The following is a 13,211-nucleotide window of genomic DNA, read 5'->3' as shown; positions in this document are numbered from 1 at the left end:
CTTAAGGTAGAATGTTTGAGGAATGAGCCAAAGCCTGAAAGGCCAGCCTCACTCCGGCCCCTTCTGCAGCTGAGTATTCCCCAGATCTGCTGTCCCCACCCAGGGTGTGGTTTTATCTTGAGGGGGCCTTCTCAAGACGCCGTGGTCTTATCGTCTAGGTCAGAGCTGTGTTGTCGGGACAGCTAGGGGTGGGTCCCAGAAGGTTCAGTTCTGTGGGGAGATGCTTGGTGTACAGACCTGCTCTTGTGAGAAAGCAGCGCATAAGCTTGTCACAGGGTCACACCAGCCTCTCACCTCCTCTCACTGGGGAAACCATTTCCCCATCAAGTAAGCAACACGACCGTTCCTGCAAATACGCTGAGCCTTTGTGGTGACCCAAAGCTTTGCTGGCTTCTGCCACTCACAGCATGATACCAACGCTGTGATAAAAAATACACCCCCCACCCCCGCCCCGCCAGTCTCCACAAGTTTCCGTCCTCTAGTGTCCCAAGGCTGCCTATAAAGACAGGACACAGCTCAGACCCCAGCAGGAGGCTGCAGCTTCAAGTCTCCGAGTCCAGCTCCGCTGGCCCCACCTGACTCTCGCACCCGCCCGGCATCATGGAGGTCCCCGGGGCCGCCCTGGCTGTCCTGCTGCTCACCGCGGCCCTCTCTGCCCACACCTGCTCTGCCACCCGTGAGTCCGTCTTCCCTTCCTTTAGGCCTGTCCCCAACACTTGGCCAGGGCTTGGGCCACAGTGCCGAAGTCCTTCACCTGAGCCCTTAGGCAGAGAGCTTCAGAGAGACTGCAGACACTATTTCCTGAGCAGAACTTTCCTTCCCAGGGGGGATTTTAGCAGGTCTATTCTCTGGCTCTGAGAGACAGTGGTGGGGAGGCCCATTTTATGGATTCCTGGGAAGATGAGGCCCAGGTGGGATTCTGACATAGGTGGAATCTGTGTCCAGTGGGCTCCCACTGATGTGGCCTTTGCTCTCCTCTGGAATCCAGTTGAAATAACACCACTTCCTCCTGGATTCCCCCGCCCCCACCCCATCCCTACCCGCCTGGTGCTGCCTCCTGAGGGTCTTCCTGACACTCGAGGGGCCGTTGGCTACCTTTCCCCTGAACTCTTTCCCGTCTCTCACAGTTGGTGCCAACACCCCGACCGCCTGCTGCTTCTCCTTCGTCTCCCGGCAGATCCCGCGCAAATTCGTGGATGACTATTACGAGACCAGCAGCCAGTGCTCCAAGCCCGGAGTCATGTAAGGGCCAGGCTTCCTGACCGCCCTGGGGAAGGAGCCTGGGGGTCTGACGCACCTCCTTGGAGCTCAGGACACCAGGGGGGCCCCTGCTGTGTTTTCTCACCTGGTTTGGGGCCTGCAGAGGGTCCCGGGGGTTTGCCCCTGGGCAGAGGGAGGAGAGGGGAGGAGCGACAGCAGGAAGCTGTCCTTTCTCTCATTTGCCAAACAACGATGCTGGCTTTCTGAGGGGACCCCCATAGGAGACCCAGGAAGGTCTGTGAACCCCAGGGTGAAGGGGACATGATTTGAGCATGTGGACAGGCCCCAAGATGTCCAGGGCAGAAGGAGGGAGGGGTCCCTGGGGGCCCAGGATCCCCCCACATTGCACTCACCAGTGTGTAACCCTTCTGCTTCTCTCCACAGCTTCAAGACCAAAAGAGGCCGGCAGGTCTGTGCCGACCCCAGTGAGGACTGGGTCCAGGAATACATCACTGACCTGGAGCTGAATCCCTGAGTGGCCTGGGAGCTGCAGGGAATAAGTTCCCTCATGGACAGTCGGGGAAGCAGGGCAATGATCCTGGGACTCCAAAAGGCACCTCTTCTGTGGGTCACACCCCATCCCCAGCCACTCACCGGGGCCCTCCTTCACTTTAATGTCTCCTATTTAACTTTTGTCATTTATTTCCACCATGGAAGTGTGTGGTGTCGTGAATATCTGCTCTGACCCCCTCTTCTCCACCCATCCCTCCCTCTTCCTCTGTAACTGTCCTCACTCTCAGTACCTGGATCAGTGTGACTGGCGCTCTCCTGGCAGCAGTCATATCATACATGCCAAACAACAAATACTGGTTGAGTAGTTTTGCCCAGGACTGTGATTCAAAATATTGAAGGCTCTTCTATAAAAGGTAAACCAGCCTTTTCCTTGTGGTGACTCTCTTGATTTTGTCTTCCCAGCAGCCAGAATCACAGATTGAGACTAATACTGGGGGGAAAGTAGGGGAATATGAAAAGAGGCAGAAACCATGAGAAAGAAAAAGCATCCTAGAACAAGAACACCAGGCATTCCCCTGGAGATGCTGTCCTGGAAAGTTGAAACGGACACTTTCTTTTTTTTAATTTAAAAATAATTTTAAGTAAAAGATTTTCATTTATCTATATTAAAAATTGTTTATATTTTTAACTGTGTTGGGTCTTAGTTACAGCACAAGGGGTCTTTAGCTGAGGTGCCAGGGCTTACGTACCCCCTGGCACGTGCCATCTTAGTTCCCTGACTAGGGAATGAACTCGAGGCCCCTGCACTAGAAGGCAGATTCTTAACTCCTGAACCACCAGGGAGGCCCTAACACAGTATTTTACAACCAAATCATAGTTGATACGGTCTAGGAAGTTTTTCTACTTAAATGAAAACCAAGGTGATGTGTGTTTGTACACACCAACGTGTTTTCATGAATGATTTCCTCAAAATGATGGCTAACGCTTGTTGAGGGTTTATTGAGTGCTGGGTTCAATGCTAAGTGCTTATAGTAGTGCTGTGCTGAGTGCTTGCCTTGGTGACAGTCTAGCCAACCCTGCCTGCCGTCTAGCAAGGATCCCCTACCTGCCAGTTGACTGACAGCTTTGCTCACCTTCTCCATCGTTCTGCACTCTGCTTTGTGGAGGAATGTTCTTCAAGCCACATCTGAGCTGAGGTTTGGGAGCTAGAGTGGTCAGAGTTAAATATAATTATAGGGGGAAGAATTCTTTAGTATAAGGATGTCCCATGCAATTGCTGAGACATGCTTAGACAAAAATTATTTGTTGTGTATCTGAAATTCAGTTTTAACTGGGATTCCTGTCTTTTACCAGCTAACACTGCTTGGGGTGCACATCTCTCATAAAGGCTGCCTATTTCCTGTTGGAGTTGAGTAACCCAGGATTGGTGTGAAGGCAGAGTCGTGCTTTTCAACCTCGAATTCACATTAGAATCATCTGGGGGAGCTTTTAATTTTTTAAGTAATTAATTAATTTTAGCTGCACCGGGTCTTTGTTGCAGTGCACAGGCTTCTCACCGAGGTGCCTGCCTCCTGCTAAATCACTTCGGTTGCGTCCGACTCTTTGCAACCCCATGGACTGTAGCCCACCAGCCTCCTCAGTCCATTCTCCAGGCAAGAACACTGGAGTGGGTTGCCATGCCCTCCTCCAGGGGATCTTCCCGACCCAGGGCTCGAACCCTCGTCTCTTACGTCTCCTGCGTTGGCAGGAAGGTTCTGTACCACTCGCGCCACTGGGGAGCCCCTCTCACTGAGGTGGCTCCTCTCACTTTCGTGCACGGGCTTCACTAGCTGCGGCATGTAGACTCTAGACCTTGTACTCAATAGTTGTGGCCAACAGGCTTAGTTGCTCCTCAGCAAGTGGACTCTTTGAACCAGGGATCAAGCCTGTGTCCCCTGCATTGGCAGGTGGATTCTAAACCACTGGACTGCCAGACAAGCCCAGGGGGAGCTTTCTAAAAACTTCATTGCCAAGAGCTCGCCTTCAAGATTTAGTGAGATCTAGGTGAAACCTGGGCATCAGTAATTTTAAAATGTTAATGTACAGCTAGTTTGAGAACCGATGTTGGAGTGTAGTCATAACCTGTTTTTGGTTGGTCTTGGGGTTTCAGAGGTGATACAACTCCCTTCCAGTTTTTCAAGGCTTCTGATCTGTTTTTCTTGTCAGGTTCGTTGGATGGTTAATGAGCAGAAAATCTGTCAGCTACTGTTACTTTTAGAACAGGCATTTAGGACTCCTTCTCTCTCATAGCACAGTGCCGGGAGCTCTGGGCCTCCCCTTTCCCCACCACAGCCTCTCCCCCATGTAACTGGCTCTGGGCTCCACACTGCCCTCTGCTGATGAAATGATGCCACAGGCGGGGAGGTTGCCCTGATCAGCTCCCTGCCTCCAAACGCATCCCACCAGCCCACCTCCTCACAGGGAACTCGAGGGTTGGTTTTGTTCACAGGATGAATTTCTTAAAGGAGGAGTCTGAGAACAGGATGAACCGGGCTGTTTATGGATTCCATTTTTTGTCCTTTCTAGTCTCCCATCCTGTCATTTCTGCTTATACTAACATTAGCTTGGAGGGGAGAATTCTGCTTTTCCAGATGACTGATTCTCAGTCAGCAAGCAGAAAAGGTTTCTCTTAAGCAAACTAATTTTTTTTTTCTTCTCTGCTATCGGAGGAGCCAGTTTCAAGGTGAATTAGTCTCTTTCTTAGAGGGCTTTGCTGATGTACGCATGAAGCAATCAGTCTTCAACATTCTGCATGTTCGTTTTTGATGCAAACTTGGTAGGCAGATTCTCACCTTGGTGAGAATATAAAAGACGTCCTCCCTGACTTTGGCCTCAGCTACTGCCCTCAGCCAAGGCCACTTTTGGGGTCTGCTGCCTGCTGCACTGCAGTCTCTGTCAGTTCGGGGTGACAGAGGATGAGATGGTTGGGTTGCATCACCAACTCAATGGGCATGAGCTTGAGCAAGCTCCGGGAGATAATGAAGGACAGCGAAGTCTGGGGTGCTGCAGTCCATGGGGTTGCAAAAAGTCGAACATGACAGGGACTGAACAACAACAAATCAGAAAAGCTGGCTCAATCTGACTTAACGGATGATAAAGGGAACTTGTTATTAATAGTTCGCATAACTGAAGTTTCAAGAAGTAGATTACCTTCAGGCCAAACTTGATCCAGAGAAAAAAGGAAAAAAAAAAAAAAAAACAAACTTGATCCAGTGGTCCTTAAAGTATCACCATAAACCATGTTTCTTTCTGAACTTCTGATCTCCCTTCAACTTGAGAGCTTCATCCTGGGACATCAACTGTAGTCAGCTTGCTTGCAGTGCCCCCATCACCAGCCCTTGAAGCGACTTTGTGTGGTTTCAAGGGAAGAGGTAATGACCTCTCCTCACAAAGGTGGAACCCAGCAGGGGGCCACTCTTTCTTCTTCCTGTGGATGTAGAATGAACCTGTCCACTTCCTGAGCCAGACTGAGTGGGAGAAAAGAAACTGACATGAGAGGGCAGAGAAAGGAGGACGGGGGCACCTATGAGCCCATCACACGGAGTGAATTTCCTCTTTGTCAAGGCAACTTGTGGAAGGTTCTGGAGTTGTTTTTTTTTTTTTTCCAAAAAAAACTTTGAATTTTGTATTGGGCTATAGCCGATGAACAGTGCTGTGATGGTTTCGGGTGGACAGCAAAAGGATTCAGCCACACATACATTGCATGTGCCCATTCTGCCCCACACCACCCTCCCATCTTGCCTGCCACATCACAGTGAGCAGAGTTCCCTGTGCAATACAGTAGGTCCTTGTTGGTTATCCGTTTTAAATATGGCAGTGTGTATGGAAGGTTCTGGAGCTTGAGCCTTCTTCTCATTGACACCACACAGAATGGGGAATTATATATCCCACCTTGTCTGAAGAAGACCCCGTTTTTGCTGGTTATGTCAGAATAGTAATAATCGTATCCTCTTTGACTCTCAAAATCATCATCCTAACAAGAGCAGGTCTACAGCTTGAAGGGTCTCTAATGACACGTGCTGGTGAGATGGTCTCAGGGTTGATATCCATAAAGGTCCCTGACTGTGTGGGCAAAGGATGCTGAAATTCAGCCTGCATGATACATAGACAGTCTTACATCCAACACGGGGCCAGATGTGCTCCAAGAGGGAGCCTTTTCTTAATGTCCTCAGGCTAGTAAAGGCCCAGGTGTGCTTCCAATGGTATGGGCAGAGGGACAGGAGAAGGATGCAGGCAAGAGTGGGGTGCTGACATCAGGGAACTAGGCAAAGAAAGGGCCCACAGAACGGCTTCCATGCAAAGAAATGCATGTGCTGCCCAAGAGAGCATCAGTGGCTTGCTGGTATTAAAAAGAGAGATGAGAAAACAAGCAGAAGGGAACAGGGACTACATGTGTGTGCATTTACAAGAAGTTCTGTTTACTCCATTATCACCCCACATGGACCGCCTTCTCCCCAGCACACCCGAAGAATTAGGCCTTTCAAAGAGAGGAGGGGAAGGGGTCCAGGACCACCTGCAGCCTCCCCTTGCTCCAAAACCTCTAAGCCTGACTTGCACCAGTGGGAAGAGTGGAGGGGTGAGAAGTGGAAATGAGATCAAATTTGAACTGGAGTTTTAAACGAAAAGAATTTTAATTAGTGAATGTGGCCAGAAGGTTATGGGATCTGCCCAAATGATGTTAAGGTTGGTAGAAGAAAAGTTCAGCATTTTATGTTTATTTTCTGTAACCATTAGGATCAGTTCAGTTCAGTTCAGTTCAGTTGCTCAGTCGTGTCCAACTCTTTGTGACCCCATGAATCGCAGCACGCCAGGCCTCCCTGTCCATCACCAATTCCTGAAGACTGCTCAAACTCATATCAATCAAGTTGGTGATGCCATCCAGCCATCTCATCCTCTGTCAACCCCTTCTCCTCCTGCCTTTAATCTTTCCCAACACCAGCGTCTTTTCCAACGAGTCAGTTCTTTGCATCATGCAGCCAAAGTATAGGATAAGACAGGATAGGGCAGGCTATAGCTGACGAACAAGCAACCCTCCAATGGATTAACAAAATAAAAGTTCTCACTGGCACCGGATTTGATGTAGGTCAGGTCACTGGTTCTCAAAATTGAGTGTGCACCAGAGCCACCTGGAGGGCCTGTCTAAGCACAGAGTCCTGGGCCCCACGCGAGAGACTCTGATGCTACGTGTCTGGGGTCCGGCTCAGCTCTGCTTTTCTCATAGGCTTTCAGGTGATGCTGATGGTGCTGGTCTATGAACCACACTTTGAGTAGTACTGACTCCAGAGCAGCTTGCCTCTAGGTGGTGACTCAGGAATCCAGGCTGCTTCCGTCCTGTAGCTCTCAATTCTGGAATGAGAAAGGAGACAGGAAAGCCATACTGCTTTTAACTGTCCTGGCCCAGAAGTGACACACATCACCTCTGCTTGCAGTCCATTCAGAATTAGTCACAAGAGACCAATTTATCTGCAGGGGAGGGAAACACATAGGCTACTAATGTTTAGGGAGCGCTAACATCTCTGCCAATTACTCTCAACAGGAGGTTAACCAATGAAAGGGGGCCTTCCAAGGTGAACTTTTTTTTGGATACACCATGTGACTAGCGGGATCTTAGTTCCCCAGTCAGAGAATGAACCTATGTTCTTGGCAGTAAGAACCGAGTCCTAACCACTGGGCCACCAGGGAACTCCTGACCAATGTGAACTTGTAGTCTATGCAGGTACTTACAGCTGCCCATATGAAAGGTATATTCCATATGCAGAGTTTTAAATTAATCTCATCGACATCTTTTCGTCTCAGCACATTCGTATCAATGTTTCTTCCTTTTCAGTAGTTTCATATTTATTATGTGGGTGGACTATGGTATTTTTAAATTTAGAACGCTCGTGCACTGTTTCTTTGTGAGTCTGATTTTGGCTGCGCTGGCTCTTTGTTGCTGAGAGCAGGCGTTCTCTAGCTGGAGCCGTCGGGGGCTTCTCCTCATCACGGTGCACAGGCTCCTCACTGCAGCGGCTTCTCCTGTTGCGGAGCGTGGGCTCTAGGCTTATGGGTGAAGCTCATGGGCTTCAGTAGGTGTAGCACGCAGGCTCTCAGGAGTTGTGGCCGGCAGACTTAGTTGCTCCTTGGCATGTGGGCTCCTCCCAGATCAGGGATCGAACCCTTGTCCCCTGCATTGGTAAGCAGATTCCTATCCACTGTGCCACCAGGGGAGTGCATGTGCTGTGATGTTTTAAACTACTCTCTTTCTCTCTCTCTCTCTTTTTTTTTGATGAATTTGTTTCTCTTTCATTGCTTTCACTAACAGGTCTGCAAAGAACTGTGTGCCTACACCTTTATATCTTTACATGGTGTTTCTTGAAATAGATTCCTCGAAATATGATAGACTGAAGAGTTTGTATATTTTAAAATTTGCTAGAAACTGTCATTATGCTTCAAAAACCCTATCAAAATTCCACTTTTTAATACTAAAAAAAACAAAGTGCTAGTGTTAAGTTGCTTCAGTCGTGTCTGACTCTGTGACCCTGAGGACTGAAGCCACCAGGCTTGTCTGTCCACGAGATTCTCCAGGCAAGAATACTGGAGTGGGTTTGCCATGCCCTCCTCCAGAGGATCTTCCCGACCCAGGGACTGAACCCTCGTCTCTTGGGTCTCCTGCATTGTCAGGTGGGTGGTTTTTTTTTTTTTTTAACCACTCATGCCACCTGGGAAAATAGAGATTTTAAAACAAAACGAAGTGAGTGAGGCTTAACAAAAAGCAATGTACGCTTGCATTTCTCATAAGCATGTAGAATTTCTCCCTCTTGAATTTTACAACAGAGACTCTGATTTAGTCTAAATTTCTTATTCTTAAAAACATAATCTAGGCCAGGACTCAGGAAAGTTTTCCATGAAGGGTCAGATAGTAAATGTTTTGGGCTTAGCAGGAATACAGACTCAGTGGCAATTATTCAGCTCTGCCATAGTAATGGGAAAGCGTCCACAGACTCTATGGAATGGAATGGGCATGGTTGTGTTCCTCTGAAATTTTATTTGTGAAAACAGAAATCGTGTTGGATTTTCAAACTTTTTTTTGGCCATGACACATGGCATATAGGGATCTTAGTTCCCCAACCAGGGATCAAGCTGGTGGCCTCTGCAGTGGAAGCTTGGAGTCTTAACCACTGGACCACCAGAAAAGTCACGGCTTTGTGCTGGATTTGTTCTGAGGATTGTAGTCTGCTAAACATGACCTAGATAATTGATCTAATAAATCATTTGTCCAGAAGTCTTGTTGCCTATATCAGCTGATTATTTTTTTCTTCTCCAATGTTAGCCGCTGGTTTTGTGGATCCATGGATTCTAAGAAAATCATATTCAGGTGACATGTCTATTGCCACATGCATCTTATTAAGAAGAGTGGTAAATTCTATTGACTAATTCTGTGGTTTTTGGTTTTTTGGCTTCATGTTAATCACTTGGGAATTTGGGAAAAAAAATCTAGATTCTCCTGATCCAATTTCAAGAAATTCGATTGTGACTATTTTAAACAACCTTGCCAGATGGTTCTGGGCTGCTTGGAGAAATGCAGATATTGGCTTGTATTTCAGTTATATTATTTATTAGCTAAATGACAGTGGGTGAATTGTTTCAATTCTGATCCAACAACATGTTTACTTCTATCAAATGGGGGATACTTAGCTCTTGGTGGAATTGTTAGGATTTAAAGAACAATACATAATTCTTGGGCTTCCCTGGTGACTCTGATGGTGAAGAATCTGCCTGCAATGCAGGAGACCTGGGTTTGATCCCTGGGTCAGGAAGATCCCCTGGAGAAGGGAATGACAACCCACTCCAGTATCCTTGCCTGGAGAATCCCATGGACAGGGGAGCCTGGTGGGCTACCGTCCACAGGGTCACAGAGGGTCAGATTCGACTGAGCGACTAAGCCCAGCACACAGCACCGACTTCAGTGCACGAATATATAACAAGAATGAATTTACCGAATCATAAAGATGATGCTAGCATTTTATAAAAGAATCATTATTTTGCAAAATCTTCTTCCAGTTTTAACTTTCAGGGGTGTGTTGCCTCTAGATGTGTTTCAAACCTAAAGCCCGGCCCTCAGGCTGGGGCACGAGGGGAAGCCAACAGGCCTCTTTCACAGAGAGGCTGCCCTGTTTCAGCCTGCTGTTCGTGCTGCACCCTGAGGCTGGTAGCCTGTTTTCCCTGATTGTTACAGTCTGGAGGGACCCAGGGATGCAAGCCCCTGTGGCCGCTGGAGTCAGGTGTTCACCGGGCATCATCCGGAAGCAGCTGCAAAGCCCAGACACCAGATGGAAAAACTTGGGCCTCATCGTGCTCCTCCAGGTGTGTGTAAAAGCCCTTCTCTGGGGGACGCCCATGTCTTGGAGTGTGGCGGGGATGAGACAAATATGGCGCCCCCGGTTGAAGGATAAAGATGTCATGGGCCGAGGAAAAAGCAAAACCACCACCACCACAATAAAAACCCAGTGCTGTCAACTGGCTTTGGTAGAGAGCAGGAAAAGAGCAAAATGGTTCTACCATGCCCTATCCTGGAGACTATGCCAAAGGTCGGCCCCTCAGGCCGCTGCTTTACGATGGGTGAACCTGCGTCTTTGTCATCAAGCTTGGTGCGTCTGTGCTGGGTCCTGGGGCGAGTGAGTTGCCTCAGGAGCCCCTTAAGAGGCATTTCTCAGTTTGCTACAGCTCTCTGGGTCTCGTGGACACATGCCCCATTGGTTTTCGACGCCAGATGTTCAGAGAGCTCATTTCTCAAGGGCAGTTCTTAAAAGTCGGGCTAAGAACTTTTCAGGTAAAAGTTCTCAGTTGTTGGGTTGCAAGTCCTTTGCTTCTTGGGGAGAAGCTCCCGGTTTGTGTGTTCCCTCCTGACTGTGGGTGGTCACGCTGAGGTTGAAGTTAATGGCCAGACCACACTTCAGACTCTCTTATCCCCCTCTCGTGAGGCACTTTGGGAAAAAAAAAAAAAAAAAATTGAGATTTTTTTTTTTTTACAATACTGCATTAGTTTCAGGTGAGCTACATGGTGATTCAAAATTTTTATAAATTATACTCCATTTATAGCTATTAAGGGGCTTCCCAGGCTGTGCTAGTGGTAAAGAATCTGCCTGCCAATGCAGGAAGTATAAGAGACGCAGATTTGATCCCAGGGTTGGGGAGATCCCCTGGAGGAAGACTTGGCAACCCACTCCAGTATTCTTGCCTAGAGAATCCCATGGACAGAGGAGCCTGGCGGGCTACAGTCCATGGGGTTGCACAGAGTCGGACACGACTGAAGCGACCCAGCATGCACGTAGCTGTTGTAACATACTGGTTCCATTCTCTATGCTGTGTACCTACAGCTTATTTATTTTACATATAATTGCATCTCATTACATGTAGCTCGCATCTCTTCATTGCCTCCCTCATCTTGCTCCTCCTCTGTCCCCTCTCCCCACTGGTAACCACTAGTTCTTTATATCTGTGAGTCTGTTTCCTTTCCTATTTACTAATTTATTTGTTATATCCCATACTTAAGTGATAACACTCAGTATTTGTTTTTCTTTGTCTGACTTATTTTACTAAGCATCATGCCTTCCAAGTTCATCCATGTTATTGCAGTTGGCAAAATTTCATTCTTTTTTAATGGTTGAGTAATATTTCCTTGTATGTATATAACCACATATGCTTATCCAGTCATCTGTTTAAAGACTGGGGGCAGTGGGGTTGTTTTCATGCCTGGGCAATTGTAAATAAAGCTGCTATGAACACTGGCTTGCACGTATCTTTTCAGATCAGTGTTTTCTCTTTTTCCTGATGTATACCCAGGAGTGGAATTGTTGGATCACGTGGTAGTTCTAGTTCTGTTTTCTGAGGAACCCCCATACTATTTTCCACAGTGACTGCATCAATTTTCAACCCCACCAACAGTATTCAAGGGTCTCCTTTTCTCCATATCCTCACCAAAATTTGTTACTTGTGGTCTGTTTGAACATAGCCATTCTGACCAGTGTGAGGTGATAACTCATTGTGGTTTTGATTTATATTCCTGACAATTAGCAATGCTGAACATCTTTGTATGTTCCTGTTGGCCATCTGATGTCTTCCTGGAAAAAGCCTATTCACATTTTCTGCTCATTTTTTAATTGGGTTGTTTGTTTACTGTTGAGTTGCATGGGCTGTTTATATGTTTTTGGTATTAACTCTTTACCAGTCCTATCACTTGCAAATACTTTCTCCCATTCAGTGGGTTATCCTTTCATTCTGCTGATAGTTTCCTTTGCTGCGCAAAAACTTGTAAGTTTAATCAAGTCCCATTTGTTTATTTTTGGTTTTGTTTCCTTTGCTAAAGGAGACAGATCCAAAAAAAAATATTGCTATGATTTATGTTAAAGAGTGTTCTGCCTATGTTCTCTTCTTGTAGGGAAACAGAGCAGGGCCCTGTGGCCTTTGACCTTCCCCTCCCCCGCCACCCTGCCATGTCCTCTGCCTGCCTGTAGTCTGTGGAAAATTTTAGGCAAAAAATAAGTTTAATCAGAGAAGTGAGAAATGCAGAAACAAAGGAAAACAGCCAAAGGAGAGCAAAAATTAATAGCGTAGTCATCGAGCATAGTCAAAGACCTTTGGTTCCTTCTCAAGGGCTGTAGATAATATTCTGAGCCATATCCTGGGAGCTGTCCTATAACTACCAAAACACCAGGGTGAAGAAGTTAACTAGATGATGACCGGGCTGCATCTATCACATAAGCTGCCACAACTCTGAGAACTGGCCTCAAAGAAATGGGAAAAAGCAGACCCTGGAATTGAAGGTTAACTGTACCTGAAGCAACCAAGATGATGCTGGTCAGACCACTGAGGAGCAATTTGAAGATGACTGTTAGAGCTGACGGAGCTGCTCCTGCGTGTAGCCCTCTCCTTCTGTCTATGAGAGCTCTTGCCCCACTGGTTGCCAGTGAGGGGAGAGTTGGCCTTTGGACAGATGCTCACCTTCACTTCCCACGCCCCTACTTTATTCTGAAATAAAGCAAACTTTCCTTTCCACCAACCTGGCCTGTTTATTGGCTTTTGAGCAGCAAGCAGCCAGACCCCACACATTCTTTCAGAAAGGGTAGTTTTATGGTTTCCAGTCTTATATTTAGGTCTCTAATCCATTTTGAGTTTGTTTTTGTACATGATGTGAGAAAATGTTCAATTTCATTCTTTTACATGTAGTTGTCCAGTTTCCCTAGTACCACTTACTGAAGAGACAATCTTTTCTCCATTCTTGCCTCCTTTGTCATAGATTAAATTGAATGTAAGTGTATTGGTTCATTTCTGAGCTCTCAGTTCTGTTTCACTGATCTTTGTGTCTGCTTTGACCCGTATCATATTGCTTTGATTACTGTAGTGATGTCGTCTAGTCTGAAGACAGGGAGTGTGATTTCTTCAGCTCCGTTCTTTCTCAAGATTCCTTTGGCTATTCAGAG

At 47.1% G+C, this 13,211-nt stretch overlaps 1 protein-coding gene across 1 annotated transcript; it reads left to right on the top strand.

Moving 5' to 3' along the window:
- Nucleotides 83–2,152, top strand: LOC108638246 (C-C motif chemokine 3-like). Its single transcript, XM_018064216.1, has 3 exons — nucleotides 83–676; nucleotides 1,128–1,242; nucleotides 1,645–2,152. Exons 1-3 carry the CDS (start codon nucleotides 601–603, stop codon nucleotides 1,733–1,735), a joined length of 282 nt encoding a protein of 93 aa, XP_017919705.1. The 5' UTR covers nucleotides 83–600; the 3' UTR covers nucleotides 1,736–2,152.

The sequence above is a fragment of the Capra hircus genome, chromosome 19 (assembly GCF_001704415.2).
Source record: "Capra hircus breed San Clemente chromosome 19, ASM170441v1, whole genome shotgun sequence".
NCBI classification, from domain to species: domain Eukaryota; kingdom Metazoa; phylum Chordata; class Mammalia; order Artiodactyla; family Bovidae; genus Capra; species Capra hircus.
The sequence above is the reverse complement of the archived record's forward strand: the minus strand, read 5'-3'. Positions and strand labels throughout refer to the sequence as shown.